The sequence below is a fragment of the Odontesthes bonariensis genome, chromosome 22 (genome assembly GCF_027942865.1).
Source record: "Odontesthes bonariensis isolate fOdoBon6 chromosome 22, fOdoBon6.hap1, whole genome shotgun sequence".
In the NCBI taxonomy this organism is placed as follows: Eukaryota; Metazoa; Chordata; class Actinopteri; order Atheriniformes; family Atherinopsidae; genus Odontesthes; species Odontesthes bonariensis.
This window is the reverse complement of record NC_134527.1, coordinates 16,440,645-16,468,062: the sequence shown is the minus strand read 5'-3', so window position 1 is coordinate 16,468,062 and position 27,418 is coordinate 16,440,645. Positions and strand designations below refer to the sequence as shown.

Here is a 27,418-nt window from a genome sequence, read left to right as displayed (position 1 = left end):
TTCTGCCACACTTTTCTTTACAGTTTAGTCCGGGCTATGGCATCCTATTTACTTTGTGAAGCTGGTGATAGACAGTGACAGACTGTTCATTCGATCACCTGCCAAGTATTTTTTTTGGTAACTGTCGGTCTCTTTCCAAATAGTTTTCCGTGAAGACTTCCCAGATGGTTTTGTGTGACCGATCATTTATTGTGTCAGCTTAGCTCTGCAGTGTTGGCCAACAAAACATTGTACACTGAAATATCTGCTCTGTTAGCAGCAAAACAGTTTCTCTCAGCATCAGTCTCACTGAGATATCAACGTTAAATAGATGTGACTTATTGCACAATTTTCACAATTTGGAAATGAGCCAGTGAAATAGGCTCATTGTACGACTTAAAATGAATGGTGACTGATGGAAAAATGTATGTTTTACAGGAACCAATTCAATGAACATTTCAAAATGTTCACTTGAAAATGAAGATTTGTTGAAGAAGAGCTTTTTTAAGATTGAAGGAGATTCCTTGTTAAAATCTTGCACCCCGCAGCAACAGAACCCCGTTAAACCTGAGCTTCACATCATCAACATCCCAGAGAATTTCGGCAATTGGTAAAAATGGATTTTTATAAGAAATAGCATTTTGTGTTTTCATTTTTTTGCTCTTTTTGTTGACAAACTTTCTCTTTATTATTCTTTATATCCAGCAATGTATCCCTGCTCATCGACAGAAATGACACCACTGTGTTCCTTAGAGGCCCTCAGGGCACCACGTGGACCCTCCTCAATACCCTATCTGGAAAATTTGGTGTATGTATATATGTAAACTCCAGTAGTCCAATAAATATGCCTAACAGAACTTTGCTTATTGTCATCACATTGCTGTCAAAGTGACATCTCTAGCTCAATAAAACAATTTGGTCATTATTCTTTTTTGCACAAAACAAGCTTTCCTATGTTTGTAGAATGATGCTTATTATCAAATACTCGCTCTACATGACAACTAATTTATTTATTTATTCTTTTGTCTGCAGTCCAACAATGACATGATGCTAACTTTCTTTCGACAAAGAATCCCACCTACATATAAAGGTCCACTGAAAGGTGATAAAGCAGAGGTGGTACAAAGGATGGCTTTAGAACATTTTAAAGCGCATACATTCACCAGCTACACTGAAATCAAACCAAAGGACTCAGATATTTACCTGGTTCTTGGAACACTGTATAACTTTGGAGGTAAGTACACATCTTCCTTTTTTTAACTTAAACAAATAAAACTAAAATAAATACATTGAGGACTGCAAAAAATCCCTCAACCCACACATAATGCATGGTACATAAAGCTATGAATGTTCTGGGATATCGGCAAAAGTGATATCAGCCATTAACATTATTATTTTTAATTGATTTTAGAGACTTTTCCTTCAGTTACGGAAACAGTACCAAAACCAGTCATTCCCATGACAACTGAATCCTCTCATCAGATGCCTCTGCTGATGCAGCTATACACCTCACCAGACTACAGTTCACCCCTGGACGCCAACACCAAAGTGCAGCGTGACAAGAGAATCTATGCAGAGGTAAGAATCTGTTTACAATTGTGTTTGCATTTAATTGAAATCTGAATCAAATTGAAATTTGTTCACATTTAACAAGTGCTCTGATCGGTCTCGTTCGACTGCTTTTGCTTTACACTATTCACCAATTCACACAGCAAACAAGTCTATATAACCACCGACCTTGCAGTAGATATCAGGGTTAGGAAATAGTGTCAAACTGAAACATTTTCAGACATACCCTGGCCAATGGCTGGATGTCTTTGGTGCGTACTGAGCTAAATAGCCAGTGTTACACAACACGTGCAGGCTTTAGAAAAAAAAAGTCCTTGTCAGTTAAAATTGATTCAGTCTGAATGTGCTTGGGTGACCATCAAAAATATTCCAGTTCTTAGTTTAGATAACCCTGCCTTTGTATTTGATATTTTGTTCTATTCAATTTTTTACAGTTAAAATCAAACTCATATACATGCAGTATATATTCCATACAGAAATACAACTCTAAAGCAAGTTCATCTTATAATTAAACCTTAATGTCTGCGAAGATATTTTGGAAGACTTTAAATACAAGACTTTAATATTTTAAAGCAGTTCCCCACGTGCCATGCTGCATGCCATGCAACGCTCACATATGCATAGGTATAATTTCAATGTAAACACATAAATGGCATGAATGTATGAAGAAAGTATGACAAAAAGCTATACTTTTAGGTGTTAGTATTATGTATCAAAGTCATCTCATTGCTACCATTTCACAAATTATGAATCAGTTGTATTTAAAAAAACAGCAAAAAAACACACATTTGTACAAGTGTCTGACTGAACCAGTGCTGGCTGTGTGAACAACATCACCATATTTACGTCCAAGTTTTTGCCATCTTATTGCGATTTCTCCTTTTTCTTTTTCCACACGGATGCACTTGCTCAGTCTCAGTACTGTCTCCTGTACAATTAGCAGAGTACACTCCAGAGCTGAATGTAATTAGCTATGTCTTCAGAATTAGATAAGAAACAGTTTGTGAATGAAATACTGTATGTTACTATTCTAAAAAAAGGAGTTTTAAAAGAGGGGACGACTGGAGGATCATATGTCCATGGAAATCCTTGGTCAGAGTTGGTGTTTTAATTGAAAATTCACAAAAAATGATGTCATATTTGGACAATGCTGTCACTTCTTTGCTGAAATGTTTTATCAGACGCTATCTAAGTACCTAATAAGATGCAGCATCACAGCTTTGTTTGCTAACCTCTCTGTCTAGCCGAAGTCAGAGTACTCAGAGTCATTCAGACCACATGGAAGATAATAAGTGGATAATAGAGGATAATAACAGCATTGGTCCCTGCAGTCTACCTGTTAACATACTGTGATGAGGCAAGCCAAAAAGATGATAACCAAACCATCTTATCTCATCTCTCCAGCTACTCCCATCAAGTAGGCCGTTCACAATAGATTAGATTTAAAAAGTCTTCCATAACTACTTGCACATTGTAAATGGCAGCAGATAAAATATTTAAGGATTTTATATTGAAATACTGTCTCAATATTCTTGTCCTACAGCAGTCAAAAGGCTTTCTGTTTAATATATTCTACTGGTAAAAATGTTTTACAGTTTTTTTTTCTTCCAACACTTGTAATAGCTAACCTTAATCAACTGAAGCCCATTTAACAGACTATTCTGCTTTTTTCGTTTCAATTGTTGTTTGCTTAATTTCTTCTCTGTTTCCTTTAGATTTCAGGGCACTTTTTAGGGAGTATTGCCCTGACTATCAAGGTGACCAACTGCAGGGTGCTCTCCAAGGATTCATGCCATGTAGTGAAAGAGCTTCCCTTCATTCCAGAGACTTGCACCTTAAACTCCTGTCCCAACAGCTCTCGTCTCAGCTTTTCCTTAGATCAGCTCCAAGAGCTGACATCCACCACATGGGACCTGGAATGTCATGTCGAACTTTGCTACAGTCGTGAGGTAGAATTAACAGAGCATTTTTTTTCAATTTGGTTTAATTTTGCAGTTCCAATACCATAATGCCTAGATACATTTCAACAGGGACATTTTTTATGTTATTGTAGCAAATGTATATTTAAAAAATCATTCAAGATTTTACATTGAATATGGGTTTAAACTGCAGACTTTCAGCTTCAATTTGAAGGCATTTATATGTTAATTGGATAAAGGGTTTGGGGATTAGTTCTCTCATCATGTACCAGACTACTGACTGGGCCACTCCTAAAGTTCCTGCTGTCTCTGCAATGGATTTGTTTTGTTTTGTAGCCTAAGGATGGTTTTGTTTCACTCCATCGACAGCATGTTTTTTGGTTCACAGCAGCCTCTTTTAAATGCAAATGCAAAACTTATAAATCAGTCCCAGACCCGTTATAATGTCAATTGATGAATATACTTTTACGGAGTGGCCCATGAGACAGCTTTTGAGTAACTTTGAAATTACATTTCAGGTTTCTTCATCATAAAGTACTGCAGCATCGTATAGTGTATTAACCACTTTGAAATAGCTAGAATAACTACTGTTGTGTAATTTTTGTTAGGGGGAGAAGGGTGGTTATGACCCTTTGGTTGTATTGATAAAATGTTCTCTTTGATCTTTTACTTTAGCAATGTGTAGATGGAGGGAAGGTGAGGAGGAAGCTGGATCTGCCATGTCTGCCACCATCAAGTAAGTTTAGTTTGAACTCCAATACATGAATCAGTTCATTTTCAAAATGACTCTGAGTTTAGAATGATTTAAAATGTGTTTTCGACAAACTCTTTGAGTGAAGATGAATGATTTGTAATTAAATTTCTAACAATAAACTCTGTGGTCTTTCAGTCACATCACTAAAAGTTTTAAAATAACTTTAATGCCTTCAGGACTTAATTGCTAGTCTAGTGTTTTGTGAAAGAGTATTTGCTTGCTGCTATAATTTCCATTCCTATTATTGCTTACAGCGCACACCGAATGCTGCCCAGGCGGTTGTCATAGCAGTAAACTCAGGATATGCAGTGAAGCCCATAAGCGGTTGCAGGGCAGGGCCTAATTCTTTAGGAAGGTCTGTGCGCTGACCTTGTGGCCACAATCAGACATAATGGCCCTCAGGGGAAGGAGTGGGGGGGTGAAGTCCTTTGTGTTTCCAAGAGCTCAGACTATGCTGCTGTCCAAACACAGTTACCGATGGGGTTGGTGCTATTGTGATACTAATCAACATATTTGAGTCAAATAAGGAAAGATGTCTTTACTAAAAGAAAGAGTAGTTTCCACACATGATAATTGATGCGTAGGCAATTTTAGATGATAAACCGTCAGAGTAAAGAGACACAAGGAAGCAGATGTATAACAGGGAAGATGCATAATGTTGCTTTGTAAAACTGACAATGGATGGGTTTGTGATCTAAGCTTCCTAAGCTTCCTTTGTGTTCCTTTTCTTTGTAGAAAAGAAAGACAAAGGCTGGAATATGAATGTTGCGGTGTACTTTAGGCCGACTCAAATACCCATCCATGTTCTCCTGACTCCTTTACTGTAACTAACCGGTTGGTAGTCCTGTTTACAGGATTCAATTCAATTCCCAGTAACAGAGACACAAAGGTTAGTATATAATATACATATACATATATATAAGGAGGACTAGCAGACTACATGTTGTTGCAAGCCTTTATTGGGCAGCACTGAGCGCTCCATTCAATATTCCTTCCTGTTTGGCAGTTTTCATACAGAGCGTAGGGAGTCACGTCACAGGCCTGGTGTCTCTCTTGTCCTCTCCACCTGCATTGGAGCTTCTGTTTCCTGCTCCTGTTTACTCAGCTTTGCTGTCAAAGCCACACTTATGCAAACCAACACAGTAACGGATTGGCGAGAACAAGTCTCTAGAGAAAGCCTGCGCACGTTACTGGGATGTTTCTGTCCCATTCGGGCTTTAGGAATGTTTCTCGCTGTTAGATCAACAAACTAGTTTTTGGTGCCTGGAATGCAGTCAGCACGAATGCCCACAAGATGTCACTGTTTCGGTGCTCTGGTTGACTTATTTCAGGTGATATTTCTTTATTATTAAGTCAAATAACATGGCTGTGTCTGATGTAGTCTTAATCTGTTTCATTTCAAAATTTAAATAAAACCTATGGACAATATACAATATTGGACTGAAATATTGAATGGAATATTTTGTGATTTAATATTAGAAACTTCTCATAGCATCTAGAATTACCATATACAATACTATTATTCAAATGAATACAATGTGGAGAGTAATGGTAAGTCTCTACTAAACATCAGTGTTTTCTGCCCCTTGTAATTTGGGGGAGTAGGGCTATATTTTATGAATCTGCGTACAATCCTTTAGCTTGTTCCACCAGGAGGCAGGAGGCAGCAGGGGCAGGTGAGAGAAACTCACGCACAGGTGATGATTACTTTCTTGCAAATATTCTGAAAGCTTGAGGAAGGATCTCTACAGGCAGAAAAGGGAGGAGAGAATGGAAATATTCCCAATATGCTCTGACTGACTTCGTTTTGTTGGGGACAGCTTTCACGGTTTTGAACAAAGTTGTGCGCATATGTTTTGTAGCTCAGCAGGACCACACTGCATTCATCTTTTTGGGGAAATCTAAGTCAGTAAACAATTTTTGACAGGCAATTTGACCCAGACACAAAGCATACCACATTAGAAACCTTTTGGTGGAAAATTTTTCAAGAATTTAAAAAGATTGAGTAGATTCCTAAGTGGGAAAAAAAAATCTGACAGTTCAATTGTTCATTTGTAAAACCAAGTATCACAGAAGCTAAAGGTAACATCCGAGTAAAGGGGAAGACTGTAAAAGATCTATTCCACAGTGTTCCTCGAATTATGTCTGCGTCAAAGAAATCCATTACCTGCTTTGCCAGATCACACAGAATGGAGCAAAACTTGGCCTTGCAAAGCCAGCACAATGTGCTTGCTCCACAATACAGAATGCCAGAGCGTTCAGCGAGTTTGAGTATTTGTATGTTTTCAGACAGAGCTGCTTTTAAAGAAAGTTTTCTAACCATTTGCTCAGAGTTTTATGTAATATTCATAAAAAAATATTTAATTATATGAATATTTAATTAATTTATATTCTTCCTGGAAAAGGCTTTTAGTTCTGTGAGAATCTCGGACGGTCTTGCATGCACTGTTCTTTGGAGGTCTGTCCACAGATTTTTTTTTCTATCTAGGATAGGGGACTGTGAGGACCTCAGCCAAATATTAAGCCTCATGAGGTAATGTCTATTGATTTTAATCCCTTAATGTCTGCACTCAGAAAAAAGGAGTAGGAAAGTGTTATTTTGCATGTTTTCAGATCATTGTGGCAAGAATAATAGGATTCAGTGCTTTTTTTATGGTTGAGATATGACCTGATTGTAAATGCTTGCCTCAAAGAAAGAAGGTTCCCCGTTCAAATCCCCGCTGGGGCCTTGCTATGTGAAGTTTGTATGTCCTCACCGTGCCTATATGGATTCTTCATCTCAAAGACCAAAAACCTGCATGTTAGGTTGATTGGTGATTTTAAATGGACTGTAGATGTAGAAGCAATTGTTTGTTTCTGTGTTGGCCCTGCGTATGGCTGATAGAACAGGCTCCAGCCCCACGACTCTGAATAAGATGAAGTGGGTTTGGAGAATGGACAGTTTATGTTTATTCATTTAGCAGACGCTTTTATCCAAAGCGACTTACAAATATATTTTCACTTTGAGCATTACATACTTAAGATGGAGTGGTAGGGAATATTCAGGCAGGCTTACTTTAAATTAATTTATTTTCTTATAATATACAGCAAAGTCAGTGAAAAATGTGCTCTATCAAACAGTAGAGGAGGACATTTAAGGGTTAAGGTATTTTTAGGGTTATTACCTTGTGGAACACATATTCCTCATCCCACTGACTGCAACACAAACCCAAAGCATAAAAAAATCCACCCCCCTGCTAAACAATTGGACGTAGAAACAATACAGGTATTTGCATTAAGCTTGTTTGGATATTCACCTGACAAAAATCTAAGATAATTTAAGGAAATAGACTTGCAAACATAAATGGAGCGTTTTCAATTAGGTTGTTCTGCATTCTTGAACACTGCTGGGTTGATTGGGATTACATTTTTATTGAGCTCAAAAATTGCAGGCTAATGATCATGATTTCCTGCACAAACTGCTTTTAATGTACAGACATTTAAAGAATGATGGTCTTTTGTGTTTCGAAAAAATCTAATTGTTGGACAAATGGGGTTGGAGGAAAAGCAGCTACAGTCTGGCATCTTAAGTGAAGAAGATTTATCTGGAAGTCAAAGAATTCTTGTGTGCTGAATTAGATTTGTCTGCAATACAAATAACATATGAAACAGTTAAGTTTATTGGTCAATAAAAATTAGTTTTTAGTTTTTTTCGTATATTTTTACACTATTGCGCTAAAATCGAAATCAATGAATGATTTCATAGTTGAGTGCTCTTATTTCAAATCGGGAATCATTAACAGGCCTTTATTTGTTTGTATATAAGAAACTGACTCACCTCCCTTAAATATTGAATTCAGATGAATTCAGAATAGAAATCCCTCTTCTCTGACTTATACTGAACTAAGATATAGTTTATATCCTCTTGGAAAGCTATACCATCATTCTTCTGCTCATTCTAATATGTAACGTACATCACATGTCAATATTTCAATCTTCTGCAGATTAATTTCACTGTGTTAGGATGAAACTTGTTGCTGTTGTTTCACTATAAATTATACGCATTGTTCTTTTATTTTTGCATTTTAGCTACACCGTGCTTTGACTTTCACCTATCTGGTGTTCTGGGAATTGCTTTTGGAGGGTTCCTTATTGGAGTATTACTTATTGGAGCATTATGGTTTATCAACATTAAGACAGGTAAATGTATGGCTAAGGACATTATTTTTGCTTGTATATAGATCTATCCTGATTATCGTCTGGATTTAAACATATCGCATTCTGTTTTATGCAGGGTACCCATCTAGCCTGGACATGAGCTCAACTGCAGCCAGTCTTCCTGGTGGGTAATTAAATTTTCCTTCTCATTTTTCTTTATTCGGTGTCAGGTTCTTATTGGTTTGTATCTTTTTTCTTTAGGATGTCCCTGCTCAAGAGCAAAGCGACAACCTGTTTCTACCAATCCATCTCCCTCTGAGAACAGCAGCGCCAATGCTAGCATTGGAAGCACCCAAAGTACACCGACCAGCAGCATGGCATGAGTTTGAAGTACATTCTACCAGCTGGTCCAACAAAGGTCCTTCAAAGTCATCTATTTGAGTTTTGTGCTTTGTTTTTCTATCTTAATGCTCAACAAGCATTTCTCAACCACTTGCCCCTTAAAATTCTTGTTTTAAAAGTACAAATGTCTTTGACATACCACGTCTGAAATGGATGTGATCTGGGAGTTTGTAGCTGTGGGTGGGGAAGGTTGGATGATGGGCAACAAAAGTCTAATCTTTAGCCTCCGATGCTCACCTTTGCAGCCTCTGTGAAGTCAAACTCTTTGTCAGGAAGTCAAAGAGGCCAAGAGAAAAAAAAACAAGAATTGGCTTCCAGCAACAGGAAAAACAAACCATATCCCGCAAGAGCTAACAGGAAATTCACCGCATTCCTTTCAGTGAATTGTGCGCGTGTGATGGCAGCACAATAACAGTTAAACAGGAGACAAACCGATCAAAAGACAGACTTTGAAAAAAGGGCTGTTGGCTAGGTCAGTTAAATGAATTCATCAAGAACATCATGGGGACTAAAGAGATGTTCATATTTAGATTTCTGACCAGTCAATGAAGTGCTTACTTCCAGGGGTATTTGTATTAATTGGAGTTCAAGGTTAATGCTTACAGCTACCTCTTATTATTAGAAGTCTGGGGCTAAGTTGGAACTTAAAACCAGATTTCAATGGTGAATTGATTATTTGTTCCTTTTTAATTGTCTTTAAATATTTGCCACTTAAATGTTAACTCTCGAGTGACCCTGTGGGTCATTGGTAGCTCACAAAATGAAGTTATGGTGCCATTTTCATGCTCTTCAGTAGGTGTATTAGTGCTGTCATATTATTGTTTTTGCCAAGTGTTTTTTGGGGGGTTATTATATGAATATACTGTATAACGCAAAAAAAACAATCTAAAAATGGAAGAAATTAATTATTAAAATGAGCTTTTGTATTGTATAATGCCACTTGCAGAGATGTATTGCCTTATTCACAGCTGAGTAATGTGCCAGTAATGATGTTCCAAACAATTTTTAAGATATCACACTTATTCATAGAGATAAGAGACACTTATACAGTCCACAGGGTGGACTTTCTCCCAAAATAACCAGTCTCAAGGTTGAATTCCAGTACTTTTCCTCTGCACGATATCCATTCTCACCAGAGACAATCTAAAGTCCTCACCATTACTTACCAATCTGCTGTAAACCATTCTGACCTGTGAAAACTTACAAAACAACCATAATATATATTGCATGTTCATGTTTTCAGGCAGGATTAATCATCACCTGGTAGACCAGGCAGACGAGACATTGTATAGTATATAGTTTGTATGCTACATACATTTAAAGATCAATGTTTGACACTAAGTCCTGCTTCCTCATATTTACTTCCTCATGTATTTTCATCCAGAATGTTACCAGGCCCTAATGGTCCACTTTACTTTATAATTATAGATGAGTGGGCATGAATTTCTTCATCATTAATGGATGTTATGTATCACCACAACATTCAAATTTTTTTCTCTAGAAAAGCAAGTCATAGTTCAGTAAGAAAAATCTGTCTGCTCTCATCTGCTCTTACACCTTGGCGTTTGGGCTTTCTCTCTGTTATACCTTCCTATTTGCCACGCTGTCAGATTCTCTTCACTATTAATTCTTTTGTCACCACAGTGGTCCAGTGGTCGTCTTGTTTTCTACTCTTTAAGCTAATCAGGGCATCCCTATCCTAAAATTCCCTTCAATTTTCCTCCATCATGCTCCGCCATGATGCTCCATCCGAGTCTTATCACCAGAAATATATTCTAATTCTTTGTACATCAATAAAGTGCCGTCCTTTTGTCCAGATGTAATATCTCCTTATTGAGCTTTCTTTCAATCAGCTTGGACAGTGTATATGTATATGTATGTATTTTTTTTGCCACTTGGTTTTATCTATTTATCTTTTTCTTAAGAATAAGATTATTCCCATCATCCATCATGTTTGTGCTGTAAGTAAGCAACAGAAAAAGACTGTTTGTAACTACAACACATAAGACACAAGCACCAACACTGTGATGTTAAAACTTTTCTTCAATATGTGACCAACTACTTTACTGATATATAGATATATATATATAATTATATACACAGTTCAATTAGTTATTCACTTTCAGATTTGGATTGTTAAGATAGCCTAATTTATTTACCTTCAAATATAAGCCAAATCATCTGCATTTTTGTGAAATGTCTCTTCATTGTATATGAGATATGTAGCAAATTCCCCATCTTTCAATATGTATGTGCGTGTACAGTTTTTTTCAGTGCATGCCTGATTTTCTTTGTGCATTTTTGTCAAGACAAAACAAAGAGGGCCAGTACAAATTACCACTTGAGTATCTGTGCAATATGATGATGTTACCTTGTATGTAATGTCTATATGTCTTTTTTTTTTAAAGTGTTTTATGATATTCTTACTTTGAAGTATTTCATAACCTAATTTGTTCATAATGTATTTGAAGCACCGGGGCAATTCCTGATCAAGGCACAGGATTTGTTTTGTATAGTGTATAGTCTTGAGTTTTGATTCCACTGTCATCACAGACAGTACATGTTAAAGACAGGAGATTTCATATATTGGTTTAACCTTGTTGACTTTTGCCTTAAAATTCCCCTTTAGTCCAAAAACACAGCATATCTGTGAGAACTGATATTATTACATTGTGTTGCGTTTATTGTATTATCTTCAGTGGGTGTGATTGGGAAGTCCATTCTGAATTCCAGGATTTGCACTCTCTTAGAAAAATACATCCACCCTTAAAATTGTGAAAATGCAGCAACGTATAATAAGAAGTTTTTTTTTATTCAAGTTTCAGATTTGGTAGGTATGTTCTTATTCTGTATGCCCAGCATTCTGTGTTCAGCATGTTATAAGCAGGCCCTGTGCCTGTTTGAACACTGAACTCAGACAGGCTGTCAATTAATTCCCTTGTTAAGCCTGCAGTATAGGAAGCAGTGTTATTTTTGTGCTACAGTGGGCAGCCTTTTACCATTTAAAATGTACCTGTTTGTTTAGACAGCACTCTACTGAGGCCATATTCTATGTTGTCTAACAGATTTGTGTCCTTTTTTCTAAAAACATTTAATAAAATGATTTTGACAGACATTCTTTGTATTCTTTGATGTGTTTCTCATACCCTCATAGCATATACCTAGAGCATTATGCACTGTAGTGTTTGAAACTGCAAACTCCCTGGAGTTTACCACGGATTTCTCTGGAAAGGCAATATCAGAGAGTGATAGAGCAGCACACTGTGCAGAGCAGTGACATGGAATAAAGAGCCAGACAAACAGTGCTCCACACTCCGACACATATTCATAACATCACTGAAACCGGAGGAACAGTGAAGGATATGATGCATTTGAGCTGTATTTCCCTCAAAGTTTAACAGATATATTGTTCAATAAGACACAGCCAAAAGAAAATGTGTATTCATCTCACACATTTTGTATGATACTGTGGCATTGGTCTTGCTTGTGTTGAAGTCAAAGTCTCCTATAGGCATTTTAGTCTTTGATAGACATCTACATTGGTGCTGATATAAGGTAGAGACATTGCAATATTAGAAAGATCACATACTTCAATTACTCTTCAAACCAAAAATAGTGGCATGGTTTGACTAAATCCTAATCAAAGAGGACTCTCACAATTTGTCATAGAATGAACACACTAAATCCCCATGATGTCTCATAAGCACGTTGTTAGCTGTGTTGCATCTACTCCCACAAACACGATTAAAACCTGGAAGGTAATCTTTTCTCTTCTGACTCAGGACAGTTTGACTTAAGACTGACCTGAAAAACAATGAGCATAAAGACTTGAAAACATCATTCTCTAATGATGTTATGATGAGCCATGCATAACCTTTATTGTCTAGGAAAATAATGGAAATAATGGTATTTTCTTTATATGGGGCCTTCCCTCAGGTTTCAAGTATTCCTTTCACAAATGTATTCAGTGTTTTCAGGACTGGAGCCAAGGCACACAATACTTGTTTTTGGAGTGCCCTCATCTCCATCTATGAGCATGGAAGTATTTGGCCTTGCATTGCACATATTTTGTGTTGTGTGTGTCTGTGTGCATGCCTGCATGTGCTGGTTTGTTTGCATGTCAGGAAAAAAATCTGTTCTTGTCTGCAAAACAATGCTCTGTGAAAAGTGTTATCTAGGCTATGCATAAAGCATAAAACAATTGCCTCAGGGCACAACCAGTAGTCATAGCTCTTTTCTGTAAAATCAAGGTGCGTGTGTGGGTAAGAGAGAAATATTTTCCTTTTCTCTTGACAGAATCATGAAGTATTTGTGTTCATATGTAAATAAAGAAACATACATCAGTGTTGTGATGGGTTGTAAGCTCAAAAGATGTATTTCTGGAAAAAGGGAGAAAAAATACTGTTGCCAAGGAGTTAGTTCCCAGTTATGCATGTTGTATGTTACAAGGCTCAAGTGCAGCAGAGACATAATAGTGTTTGCCAAGAGACTATCAAAAAAAAAAGGAAAAGAAAAGATCTTTCTTGTTCATTCATCAAAATTAATTTGTTAAATGTAAACGGTCATTCCTGATGGTCTTGGTTTTACCTAATAGCAGGAAGTGTAAAATCTGATCAATAAGCAAGATACAGAAAATATAAACATCCTCTCCTCTGTGAGCACATTCCTCAAAACCTTGGGAAAATGGCTTACTGTAGCCATTGTGTGTCTCTGCATTCTGTAGTTTTTTCATTGCTAACATTCCCTAAAATAGTCACATGGATTTGCTAAACAGCTGAAAATAAAATAGAATAATATCTTTATATTTTGCCATCTATTTTGTAATTCCATTTCAATTGATTTAGTTTGGTTTGGTTTCAATTACATCATGCTTGTGGTACTTATAGGTTACCTGAAGTGGGTGAAGCAATTGAAAACAACCCCACAAATTTCACAGCAGTTCAAATAAGAGCTATATAATTAATTTAAAACATCTCATTTCTGCATCAGAAGGTTCTGTATTTAGTCTGTATGCCTTCTCAATCAAAAGCTGTCCATGATCCTGGTTGCAACACAAACCCCTTCACACAATTACAATCTGTATTACTATCCTGTGCAAGAATGATGTAGTGTACAAATCCGCAATATTTCATTTGCAAGTGCAAGGACATTTTTTTTTAAAGTTTTCCTAGTTTTAGCTATTCTCATGGCCCTCATCTGGGCAGATTTTAGTTTAGCTCATCCATCAGGAGACCTATTTCTCCAAACTGAGAGTGCGCTGACCAATGTCTACTTATGGTAAGACACTGACTGATCATAAGTACTTCAAACATCCCTGCTCAGAAAATAGAAAGAAATAAAAGATCCTTTTAAAGAACTATGAGTTGTTAAAAGTACCATCTGTAGGATGTAGTGACATCTAGCAATTACAACAAATTGAGTACCTGACATCTTACCGTTCCATTCCAACGTGCAAGAGAAATTTCAGTGGCTGTAAACACAAAGGGCGTGCACAAATATTTGGCTTGTCTTCCAGATCACTGTAGAATCATAGGGCGGATGACAATCCATGGAATCTTTGAACATAAATTGCTGGTTCTTAATGGAACATTCACCCCTCAATATCAGAATGTTCCAACAATGACTTAAAAGTCTTAAATTCCCCATCGGTCAGTTAAAACTGAAGATATCTTTCAGGTGAGAGATGAAACATCTTCAAAAACCAAGGAGGAGTTCAGTTGCCTTTTGTTTAAGCACTTATGATTCCCATGACCTGGATGATTAAGAATTTGTACAAAAATTCTGAGGTAATGAAAACACAATGTTTATGTTTTTAATGCTGATCAAAACTAATGAAAACATTGATATGATTATTATCATCTTTCATCTTATACTGGAATTTAAAATCTAACAAATTAGAATTTTCCACCCACTTGTTTGGATTTATGTTGCGTCTTCGAGAACAATGAACAAATAGATTTGTATTATCTAGCAAATTTCTGTATTGAATATCACTTGGATATTTAACAAGGGACATACTATGATTATAGAGCACTTTTAAAAAAGAGTTTGCACAGTACTTACACAGTACACACACAAAAAAAAGCACTATCAAATTATAAAAATCAAACAGTAGGATGAAATACTTGCAAAAGATGCCTTAACATTTTCTAAGTTTACTAATTAAACTGATGGGGTGATATTAAGATCATGTGTTTAATTGTATGGCCCCGAGGAACTGCCTCAGTTCTCAACAAATTGTCATTTGTGAAGACATGATGACTAATTTGATGAAATTGAAAAAAAAAACTATTCAAGTCTAACTTTCTTTATAGTGTTGCATTTGCGTTTTGCATTGCAAAATGAGTAGCTGCAGGGAACTTTCCCAGTCCTATTAATTACATGGATGAATGGATTTCCACTGGCCACCACCAGATGGTGCAATAATTTTTTCCATTTTCAGTGCAGAGATTGTATTGCTTACGCAAATAATACATTTAAGAAACATGCAAATTCAAGAAATACTTAAATCAGTAAAGGAGTAATAACTTAATGTATTATGGAGGAACTGAATACTCTATGCTTACCTGTATTAAAACACATGTTTGAATTTCATATTATGATGTACTTATGTTCAATTTCTGGTTAAAAAATTTGTGACTCAATCTGACATGTAGCCGATAAAGCCTTACGGGCATATTGAGCTCAGGAAGCTTCATCTAAGCATAACTGAGGATACCTGGTAAAACAGTCTCTGCCTCAGACTTTCACACCCTGAGGTGCTGCGGTGCACAAGATTGTTTACACACTTCAAGGCTGTGCACAGGTTTTGCCTCCGTGCTCATCTCTCATCTACACTAAGACATTCACTCGCAAGCATTCACATATTTGCCCACACCTACCCGACTGTCCACAGCCTGGTCCTGGATAATCCTCTAACTTATAAGCAGGGCAGTGCGCCCACAGCAAATCCCTTTCCTTTAAAATGCAGACACCTCTGAAGCTGATGTTTGGCTGAAACACCTCAGAGGCAATACAGCACAGAATTTTCTTCTTTTCTGTTTGCTTTTTTGCTCCACAACCCCCTATTTTACATGCAGATAACTATTGGTTATGTCATTTAAATAAATGAAATAATGAATGAATAAAATAACAAACAAACAAATAAATAAAAAAAATAAATATTATCGATGAAATTTACAGAACAGGATTTTTTTGCTAATTGAATAGTCACTGTAAAGATAATAACCCAGAGGACAAGGGGTATTATAGGATTTATGGGATCAACTAATCGTTTACACACACACACTTGCACACACACACACACACATATATATATATTCCGTTCCATTACCTTGTCATTATGTAATTAAATAAACTGGGTGAACATTGTAGTGCAAAATGGATGCAAACCAGGTAGGTTCATACATATTTTGTTAGATTGCCTTGGAGTTGATGGGTTTTTTCTTCATTAATACTCCAAATGGCAGGGTTGGAGAGAAATGTTTTGACTCCAATCAAAAACAGTTGCAAATGGTGCCACAATTGCTTGGTTGCCAGGGATGTGCCGACTCAATACTTTTTCAAATCAGATACCTGGAAGTAATGCTTCGAGCTATGTGTTTTCAAACTGCTGTGGAGCTAAGTCTGACAGAAACCCTCATGAGACACAGCACAGCCCTGACTGTTAAGTGTATTGATTGGGTCAATATTGTGGCTGGACTGGAAATCGTTTGGTCTCACAACTTGCAGAGAATTTTTTTTTTCGAGGGGAAAAGAAGTTGTCATTATCATTCAAATTGGGCAACAACTCACCGGTTACCTAATCTCTTGTCAATTTTAAGTGAAACCTGTACTTTACCTTTCTAGAAATAGAACAATAAATAATAGGTATATTCTGAGGAAAGGTTGCACTTGTATACACTTGAGATTTTTTTTGCTGAAAATGCTATATTGTTCCTTAAGGTTTTCTAGAAAAACCTAAAACCCAACCTTATTTTCAATGGCTTTATTTCCCTGTACAGTGTCTTTTCTATGACAGTTGACTATTGGAGTCAGGCAGAAGATGCTGGATATTTTCTCCTCTTGCCTGGTGTTCCAGGTGATGTGTAATTGGCTACAGCTAAGGGCGTTACAGGTATTGGGTTCTGTTTCTCTTCTGCTTTGGCTCTTTGCTTACTGCCACAACAGATTACAGTTTTTCTTATCCCGTTTGTGTGCTTCTTTAACTTCTAATGCCGATCTATTCGAAAGCACTTTTCATGATTACCACTTAGACTGAAAATGGCCTGAGCTTGCTAAGACCTGTGTGAAGTGTACTGCCGGGGCCTTTCTATTTGTTATTTGGACATTCATGTAACTAAACTTGGTCTGGCCCCACCGAAACTCTCTAGTTTATCTCATTGACTGCGCATTGGATGGTGTTGGGTGGAGGAATGATGGAGGTGGCTCAGACCCAACAATATCATGAACATAAAAAGTTACAAAGTCAAAATTCAAATACAGTAATATCAATATATGTACATGGGTGTGAACAGGGTGAATTATCATAAAACAGCCAAAAAAAGTTATAGCAACTATATACAACAGCATTATTATTTCATTTCTTTACACATTTGGTTGTCACTCTGTATGTGTGGGATACATAAAGGTAGTGGCTGCCTGAAAGAAAATGCTCCAAAATGTAGTGGATCAAGGAGATTAAATAAAGAAAACTAGAAAAGAAAACAAACCAAACAAACAATTGTTAAAGTTGCAGTGTATGATTGTAGAAAACCAAAGGGTGATTCACAAAAGTAGCAAAATCTTAATCCAAAACTAAGATGAAGTGAGGCCTCACTTCAAACCCTTTAAGCTGATAAATCTTTCTATGCCACATGAAATAAAATAAGGTTGGTATACCTGTTCTCCGTAGTTCTGTGTAAGTCCTGTAGACAGAGGAAAAAAAATCTAGAAATCCTCCTGCTCCTTATTGCTTTGCAGAGACTCATTAGCATGAAAAAAAAAATGGTCACATAGTCACAAATACATAGTCACTGTGACAGAATACCATGAATTTGTGATGATGCAAACAAATTCAGCAATAAAAAAACATTAAAAAAAAAGATGTGCTTTGTGTGTGGTTTCCAGCACGACTTTCTAAGTAATGCAAACTATTTCAAAAGGATGTGTGCTTTGCTAAGGGGGTAGGACTCGGTAGCCGGTAACCCAGGAAAATGATTCTTTGATGTGATTTATTATTACAAGGTACATTTTAATGCAAACCATTAACCATCTCATTTTTAATACCTAATCTTAACTAAGAAGTGTTTGTGACAACGGCATTGTGAGCAAAACTAAATGCAAAAACAACAATTCATAAAGCTAATTGAACACTCTAGTGGTCAAGACTTGATCTTGAAAGTCCCATTTGACAGTTAGGTTGTCAGCATCACTCCCAAACCCTTTCAAACTCCAAATGTGGAGTTTCCAGCAAGCAGCAATGTATTCACTGATGTAAAACCTTAAAGTATCGTAGGGCGTTCAGCGACACTTATAGCACAGGAAAAACAAGGACGACTTGCAGTTCAAACACGTCATTTATCATCGAAAATCTTCTTAGTTATGCAACACTGGTCTTCACAGAACATACAAAGAATCACAATGATCCACATGAGAGGAATAAAGACAGCCCAAGGGGATTTGGGCTGATGTTTCTCTATGCCCAGTTTCATCAAGAGAAATGTCAAGATAAAATATGTCTCCAACTAACCCTTGGAGGCATCAACCTTCTATCTCTGTCGAAATAGAAAAGTGATTAGCAGGGGTGATTATGTTTGTTAAGTAGGTTCTCTAGGTTATAATTAGGGTATCATAGAGTCATTATTATCTTTTTTAACAATATGCAAAGTGGCATAGATCTCACTTTCAATGTTTTGTGCCTAAACCTAAGTTTGCAACTAATTGTTAAGAAATTAACAAATAAATGAATAGATGAATAAAGGTTTGATGGCAAACAACATAGACCTCACACAAGAGTCCCGTCAGACCCAGGTTGCCAAAGCAAAAGTCCAATTATTTCTCCTTGATTGCTTCTTTATCCGAATGCTGACTGTCAGTCAAAAAAAAAAAAAAAAAAATCAGCATTTGCTTCCAGGATCAAGACTGGGACAATTATTGCCACGTCAGAAGGATATGTTCTGTGTATATACGATATATGCCATCCTGGCATCTGCAGTTTGTAACTGACTCAAAGCTGCAGCTAGTAAGTTCCAATAGATGCTGGTAGATCAAATTAACTGAGGAAAAAGAAAAGAAACAAACAAACAAGAAAGAAAGAAAGAAATTCTGTGAATCCAGCATCCCATCCTGTCATCTTCTGTGGTGTATACAATTCAATGACTGGCACATTGTGTCTTGTTGGTTATAGCTTGGTGGTTCAGTCACCAACTAGTATTTTTGTAAGTGCCAGCCCTTTTCTGGTCAGTTTCCAGAGGTCATGATTGTCCTACAAATGTACTTGGTGCATCAGGTTGACTATTCCTGCCAGCATGTTTAAATCCAAAGGCTGCTCCATAAGCAGCCTTTGGATGGAAGAATTCTTTACTAAAATGTTCATTAAGTCAATTAATGATTAATCATCACATATTGTCGTGTCATTTGATTCTCCTCTGTGTCATTACAAATTTTGGAGGGGTTACTATCAGTATGTGGCAAGCTGTCCATCTTAGCTTTCTTAACCTTCTCATTCTGCTCTCTCTTATGTTTTGTACTGTAACGTAATTTGGGTCAGAGCTGTCCCCTGCTATACTTTCGTGTAGACTAAGGCATCTATTATTAGTAACATGCAAAGATCTTTGTGCTTTAATTTTTTTTTTTTTTTGTTGCATCAATTATTATTTTAAAGCTCCACATTCCCAATCCTGACTCAGGTATTCAAGTGAATGGTAGCTCAGGTGTCAAATTCTTCATCTCGTCAGCTACAGTTCTAAACACAATGTATATCTTTTTTGTGCCTAATTCGATGCAATATTAGTGTATACCCCTCTGTTTATAAGTGAGATGTGAATCGAACTCCTTAATCCTCCTCAATCTTCAATCCTGATCTTATCATACATCCCCAATTCAATGGTTCATTAGTTAATCATTCAAATAATTTTCGACAAACCTGAACAAAATATCATTAATAATTTTAATCAAGAGCGGTCAGAATCTAGACAGCATTCATGTAGGTCAGGTGCTGCTAAGACTGCATCCTTGCATGGTATTTCTTCCTCTTCTTCATTATTTTGGCTGCTGGTTGTCTGGAGCTCAGTCCTTTAACATTCAGCCAAATTCAATCTTCATAATCTCAATCTTCACCCTGCCTAAATCTTTGAGACCTTGACCAGTGGTAAGTCAGCATATAGCTTGAGATTGTTTTGAGTCTTTTCTTAAGCTCATCCTTTTCTCCCCTTGCCTTTGAGAGGCAAAGCCTCACGACAGGCTCTCATCTCTCTTTTCCAACCTCTAGCTTTCCTTGCATATGCCATTCCTTTCCATCCTTTCACAGCCTCCTTCACTAAGACGATTCATCTAATTGCCAAACAGAATTGTTGCTAAATCAACTTTTGGACATCAAAACATTTTGTTACATCGTTTAATTGATCTTGTCTTATTAAAACGATGTTGAGAGTCATGAGCATAAGCATAATTCAACCACAAAGATAAAGACCATCTGTAGTGTTTTTATTCTTGAATGATGAGAATTAATGTTTATATTCTTTCTCATCTATCTTTGATGTTTTGTAACCCATAATTCTATTAAGAAATTTGCACAGAAGACACTGTATGACTGTTGAGTGTTTGACTCATTATCAGCCATATGAGGTTGGAGAATTTTGGGATGTGTTTGGGAGTGTTTTTTTATTTAGTTTTTTTTCTAAAGTAATTCTGTTTGACAATTTATACAGGAGCTAACTTTTGCATTTGACTTCACTTACCAATCTTCTTTTCCTTTAAAGAGCTCATGCGGCATTCATTAAGTTTTTGAAAACTGAGTGCATGCCCATCTTTTTATGCTGCCGGAACAGCCTGTAGCTTAAATGTGATAGATACATTTACTGTGAAGGCAACGTAGCCCCACAGTGGCAGATATGGAAATAAGTGGCAAGGAAACACAAATGTAAATTAGTGAAAGCAGTAAGTGTAGCTTTAGATAAACCCCTGACTGGCTGCAAAGGCAAGGACCATCGTGCACAGAATGCTGAGCACAGCTAACCCCTTGTAAACAAAGCGTCTGCTATTTAGTTTCAGTTGGCTTAATTAGAATGAATGAGAGGGCCTTGTGCAAAGAGGACAGTTTTTTTTTTGGTGAAGGGAGAGAGGACTTGGCCATGGTGGATGGAAAGCTGGACTGAGAGATAAAGTTACTAGCGGGTGGCATGGACCAATTGGATGATGACAAATAGAGCCGCCAGCCAAAACCAAGACAGTAATGAATTTAGGGGAACAACATACATGTTAATGTCCATTCAAATCAAATTATTATGATCATATTCCATATTTCTTCTTTACACCAAGGACAGCTAAAGTGAATCAGTGTGTGTGTTTTAGGGAGACAAAATATAATTTTGTCTGTTTGTGGGGGTGAATTGTGTGTTTGTTTTTGCAGAATCATTTTTAGCATTTGCATCCCGCTGAGGCTCTTCTCCATATGTATTACAGCTTGGTAAATGGAATGTTGTTTGGAATAAATTTTAATGCCAGTGAAAAGCAAACTACTTTATAAAATGAAAGTGACCCCTTGTAGTGGGGTTTCCAAGCGCTGAAGAGAAACCAGAAGAATCATGATCTGTCAAATCTAAACTTTCTAGAGAGACACATTTTCAAATATCGCTGTACTAAGATGTTATTTATCCTGAGGAATGAACAATGAGGTGAAATGAAAAAGAATTCTGCTCTATACACATTTCCGAAACACCACTTTCAGATTCTAATTCCCTTTTGTCAGTCCTCATTACGTGCATGAATATGGTACATAAAGCTCCCTGTAGTGTGATTGCTGAGCAACAGTAAAAGCAGTTTGTAACTATTGTGAGTAAAACCAAAGCTATTCAAACATTGAATCATATATTTTTTTAAGAAGGGAGGTATTGTCTTTGCGCCCAAAGTCTGATTAAGCATTTACCTCTGAGCAGAGCGCGATCATTTTCCAAAAGCTTGAAATGCCTTGAGCCACACTATTGAATTGACTGATATCATTACATGTTCAAAATGTACGGACACCACACTTTATTTAGAAACAGTTCCACATTTCAATAACACTGATTACTCTCACACCTTCACCTCCAGCATTTTTTTTTTTTTTGCAATTATTGTTTTTTTTCCTGCAGCATTGAACAACTATACTTCCAAACACTTCTGACATAGATAGGCTGTTAAAACTTTGTGATAGTTGTGGAAGCAATAAAAAGTGTCAAAACCCATGATTAAGGAATCCATCAGTAGCATGTGCACTTACAGACATGACATATTGAGTGCTAGTGCTCATGTCAGAGTGAAGGTGATAATGACCAAAGTTTGAAATAAAAATGGAGACCGGACCCCAATCAGGTTCGTGTCAGTCTGAGTCTTGTCAATCATATAATAGTAAAAGCCTCTTTTAACAAAACAAAACTGAGAGGTGATGAATGTTAATTAAAAACTTTATATTAATTAGATTTCACATATAATCCGTGATTGATAAGCACCTTTAATGCATTCTGTCCCTTGTTAGTTAAATACACAAACAACAATAACACAGAGGTTAAACTCTAATGTGTTCCTATACCAACAAGTCTCCCATATTGACTTTGTGTCACCCTACCAGTTGGCCTTTTGTTTTGGTGGGGATGGCCTGTCACTGTGATGGCAGTAGAAGCAGGGAAGATTTCTCTGAGGAAAGACAGCGAAGGAAAGGTCATGGTGAATAAAAGGCTTTTAATCCAAGTACCTTGTGTCGTGTGCTCAGGGAATATCAAAGTCATCCCATTACTAGTGAGGTCAGGGCAGCCTTCCTGTTTGCCCACCCCTCTCTTTCGTGTTTGTGATTCCTAAATGCCCAGGGTTGGAGAGCTTCAGGAAAAGGTTAAAAGCAGCACTGTGCTTTCCTCCATTGTCTTTCAATGAGAATTACTCTGTCCATATGGTTATGTCTACGTGTGTAAGGCTTATGGAGATAAACCATGAAATGCTGCTTCTTTAAGGGTCTTTTGTGATTTCTTAAAGGGTAATACAAATTAGAAAATACACACCTACAATTAGAATATTTTCTCAATCAAGATAATATCGCAGCATGTTACAGGCTTATAATACAATGTGCTAGGATGTTTTATCTTACAGTGCCAGTGGAGATTGAAAACAAAATCCTCATTTGATGTAAGCAGTGTTGTCAGCCTGGCCAAATGTCTGGGCCCTTATTTTGGAATTTCTGGCAGTCCGGGGTAAAGCTTGCCAGTCCATTAGGTGTGAGGTGGAATCATGTTTTCCACAACACTGCCCCCAAACATCCATCATGTCACACTTTCATAATTGGTCAACTCTTGACTGCTCTTAAAGTCGCACACTATTGTCCAAACATGGCTTTATCCACATATAATCAAAACAAAACAATGCAAAAGGGAACATATACGGATATTTCATTTGACATATATTGTGGGATATACTGCCTCAGTAATGGCTTGAATAGTGCACATTTGAGTAGTCTCTTGCCTGTAGAATTTGAACTGTCAGTGTGCAAGTACTTTTTTTAATGCCTTTGTGAATAATGTTGAACTACAGCCACAATATACACTGCCTGGAAAAGGAAAAAGAAGAAAAAGAACTTTACAAATAAACTTTCCATTGGAAAAGTAAACCAGAGATTAATATGTTTAAACTGGCATAATTTTATTTAACCATAACTGATGCTATTCCAAGTGACGGAGCTAACCACCACACCGCTGTGCAACCCTTGCCAGGATTCTTTGGGTTCGAATTGTGAAAGAGTGGTTTCCCACTACAGAGTCCAGATCTATACTCCACCAAGAATCTTAGGGAAGTGTTGAAGATGAGTTTACGCAATGGTCCACCTCTCCCATCGTCAATACATTATCATTGCAAAACATTTATTCAACTCTGGACGAAAATGTTGGAACATTGCATAAGATTTGTTAAAAAGTGTACAAGTACAAACTTGTACTGTAATCAAAACTAAAGATTGTCCAACAAAATATTAGAGTGTGTGGCCTGGCAGTGTATATCTTATGATCCATGTTGTGGATTCAAATCAAATCAAAAAAAAAATTTTTTTTTTCACATACACACATACTGGAACCTCTTCTAGCCACTATGATCTTTTTTGGAGGTCCTTGTTCATTCAATGATCTGTGTAGAAATCGGGGCTGGGTTGGGGTGGGGCTTGTAACGCTAAACATTTCTGATTTGTCAAGTTATATGAGCATTTTACTTTATGAGCGTCTTTCTGTCTCAGTTGTCTCTTGTTTAATTTCCACTGTAGCTTATAAATTAATATTGTATTGAATGATTATTTTTAGTTTTTCTTAATATGTTGTGGGGTTTATGATGCTAGTCTATCTTAAAATTTGAATGCAGAAACAAGAATCTGTTCATTCTACTGAGGTAAATTTACATAGACAGATTACTACTGCATTATTGTGAGGGTCACTGCTACTCACATCAAACACAGAAAAACACACAGGCCCCCCATGGATGCTTCTGAAATGTTGGCTTTGATTTTTCACTTCTTAGCTGCAGGATATTTGCTTCAAATTATTGTGGCTGGTTACAGATTGGGTAATAGCACCATGTCAGTGATTACTCCTAAGGTGTGCAAAGCACTATGGAATAGCCTTCAGCTGGAGTTTATACCCCTCCTATCCAAAGCTCAGTGGACAGATGTGGCACAGGATTTGAGTAAAATTTGGAATGATTTCTCACCAGGATTTTGATGCCATCTGTGTGTCCTTGTACTCTTCTAATGATGAATTATAAATGTGTCGATAGTAGTGAACACAGCCTTTTCTGGCGAATGCACAGTCATACATATTGGCGTGAGGCATTTTTGAAATTGGGCAGATAACAGAATTTACATGATGTCAACTGCGGCAGATCTGCAAGAAAATATGGATTTGTAAAGAGAAATCGTGGTTGGAAGAGACTAGTCTGAATCACTGACGCAGCCTGTCACACCTGAATGAGCCGAATGGATACCAGTAAACCTAAACATACATGAACTGTGCAGCACTGAAAAAATACTGAACGTGGTCAAAGTATATTTTTTGACGATACAGTATGCCATATAAAGTGGCTTGCAAAATGATTTAATGCCTTTGTGTTTTACAAAATTTTTTGGGGGGGCTTTGTATTTACAAAAATCATCAACAAACAGTTCAAATTGCTGAAGTAATATGAAGAAAAACAAAGAAAAAATTCAAAATTCTACAAAATAAAAAAGTAAAAGAGTGGTGTATGCATATGTATTCATCCCACAAAAGTCAATACTTTGTAAGGCCACCTTTTGTAGTAATTACAACTCCAAGTGTCATAGGGTATTTCTAGGCCTTGTCACATCCAACCACTGGGACTTTTGACCATTCAATACAAAACTGCTCCAGCTCCTTCAAGCTTGATGGATTGCGCTGGTGTACGGCCATCTTTAAGTCATACCAATGATTTTGAGTTTAATTGAGGCTTCAGCTTTAACTTGGTCATCTCAACACATTTCCTCTTAAACCACTCAAATCTTTTTTTAGCAGTATGCCTAGGGTCATCGACTGGGTGGAAAGTGAAACCTAGTTTCAGTCTCAAATTTCTGGAAGACTGACACAGGTTTTTCTCAGTAATAGGTTTGTATTTCGCATCACCTGTAATTCACTCTATTCTGACCAGTTTCCCAGTCCCTACTGATGAAAAAACGTCCCTGCATCAGGATGCTGTGCCCACCATTTTTCACTGTTGAGATGTTGTTCTTTGGGTGATGAGAGGTGCTGGGATTGCACCAGATATACTGTTTTCCTCACAGGCCAAATAGTTCAGTTCTAGAATAATCTGTATAGATCTTCTTTCATATATTTGGTGAATCTCCCATCTCATCTCCTATGATGGCGGCGCGCAAGGGTGCAGCGGCTTTCTGCTCTCCAAATTGGTGCTTAGTTTTGTGTGTTTTTGTGCTAGTATTTCTAGAGTTTTGCAAGGCAACCCATAACCTGAGTCATCAAAACCTCATAGATATCGGTCTGAGGTACAATCTGACTGTTACCAGCGACTTTCATCAGGAATATAACATTCCGGAGGAGATAGTGAGACCGCCAGGCTCCCCATGGATAACCAGCGTGGCCAGCAAGCAGAAAAGACGGTGGTGTGATAGGAAACAAAAGCGAGGATGCCGGTCAGGCTCTGCTGCTAGGCTACGTAAACAACCTCATAGACCTGCATTACCGAGCCTCTTCCTCTCGAACGCAAGATCTTTAACTCATAAAATGGACGAACTGGAGCTACAGATGGCGACAAACAGCTTTGTGCGGAACTGCAGCGTTATTTGCATCACAGAGAAATGGCTACACCCGCTGATCCCAGATGCTGCAGTCGAGCTAACAGGACGCACGCTACACCGGCAGGACAGAAACAGAGACTCAGGTAAAAGCAGAGCTGGGGGCCTTTGTGTGTACGAACCGCGAATGGTGTAGTAACAGCAGGATTATTGTCTCTCACTGTTCTCCTGATTTAGAGGTTCTTGTAGTCTCATGCAGACCTTTTTATCTACCGAGGGAGTTCACAGTAGTCACAGTGATAGCTGTTTACTTACCACCCGACGCTAACGTTAGCACGGCCCTTAGCATCTTGCTAAACCTTGTAAACAAACAGCTGCTGGCTCACCCGGAGGGCGTCTGTATTGTTGCCGGTGACTTCAACCAAGCGTGCTTAAAGTCTGTGCTCCCTAAATTCGTCCAGTACGTGAAGTGTGCAACCAGAGGGGAAAATACTTTGGACAAAGTTTATTCAAACATAAAACATGCATACAGAGTCACTCCCCTCCCCCACCTTGCTGGACCTGACCATCTTTGTTTGTCCCTCACCCCCACCTACACCCCCCTCCTGAAACAGACAAAGCCACACCAGAAAATAATTCGTACCTGGCCTGAGGGTGCCCTCACACAACTTCAGGACTGTTTTGATCGGACTATATGGGATTTATTTTCCAGCCACAACCTGCAGGAGTACACTGATACTGTACACTCTTACATTAAAAACTGCATCGATCAGGTTACCACCCAGAAAAAAATAAGAGTTTTTCCAAACCAGAAACCCTGGATGAACAGCAAAGTCAAATCCCTATTAAAAAGCCGTAACAACGCATTTAAATCGGGGGACAGGGCCCTGTACAGCGCAGCTAGAGCTGAACTGAAAAGAGGCATCAGGGAGGCAAAGGCGGACTATAAAGCAAAGATAGAGGATCACTTCGCTGTAAATGACCCCAGGAAGATGTGGCAAGGAATAAATCATATCACTAATTACAGATGCAGAAACCCGGCAGACGCTAGTACTGACGCCTCACGGGCAGAGGAACTGAACCGCTTCTATGCCCGTTTTGAAGCAGACAGACCAGCAATCCTCCCCCACCAGAACACCCATCAACCCCCAGCACCAGTGCGCTTATACTCCAGGAGCATGACGTTAGACA

At 37.6% G+C, this 27,418-nt stretch overlaps 1 protein-coding gene across 1 annotated transcript in view; it reads left to right on the top strand.

Moving 5' to 3' along the window:
- Positions 1 to 11,875, top strand: part of eng (endoglin) — a 40,180-nt gene extending 28,305 nt beyond the window's left edge. Inside the window, exons 6-14 of the mRNA XM_075456627.1 lie at positions 418 to 589; positions 685 to 787; positions 1,012 to 1,213; positions 1,391 to 1,557; positions 3,264 to 3,497; positions 4,143 to 4,203; positions 8,290 to 8,400; positions 8,495 to 8,542; positions 8,620 to 11,875. Coding sequence (XP_075312742.1) covers positions 418 to 589; positions 685 to 787; positions 1,012 to 1,213; positions 1,391 to 1,557; positions 3,264 to 3,497; positions 4,143 to 4,203; positions 8,290 to 8,400; positions 8,495 to 8,542; positions 8,620 to 8,741 — 1,220 coding nt within the window. The 3' untranslated portion in view covers positions 8,742 to 11,875. The remainder of the gene's footprint in view (positions 1 to 417; positions 590 to 684; positions 788 to 1,011; positions 1,214 to 1,390; positions 1,558 to 3,263; positions 3,498 to 4,142; positions 4,204 to 8,289; positions 8,401 to 8,494; positions 8,543 to 8,619) is intronic.
- The last annotated feature ends 15,543 nt before the right edge of the window (positions 11,876 to 27,418 follow it).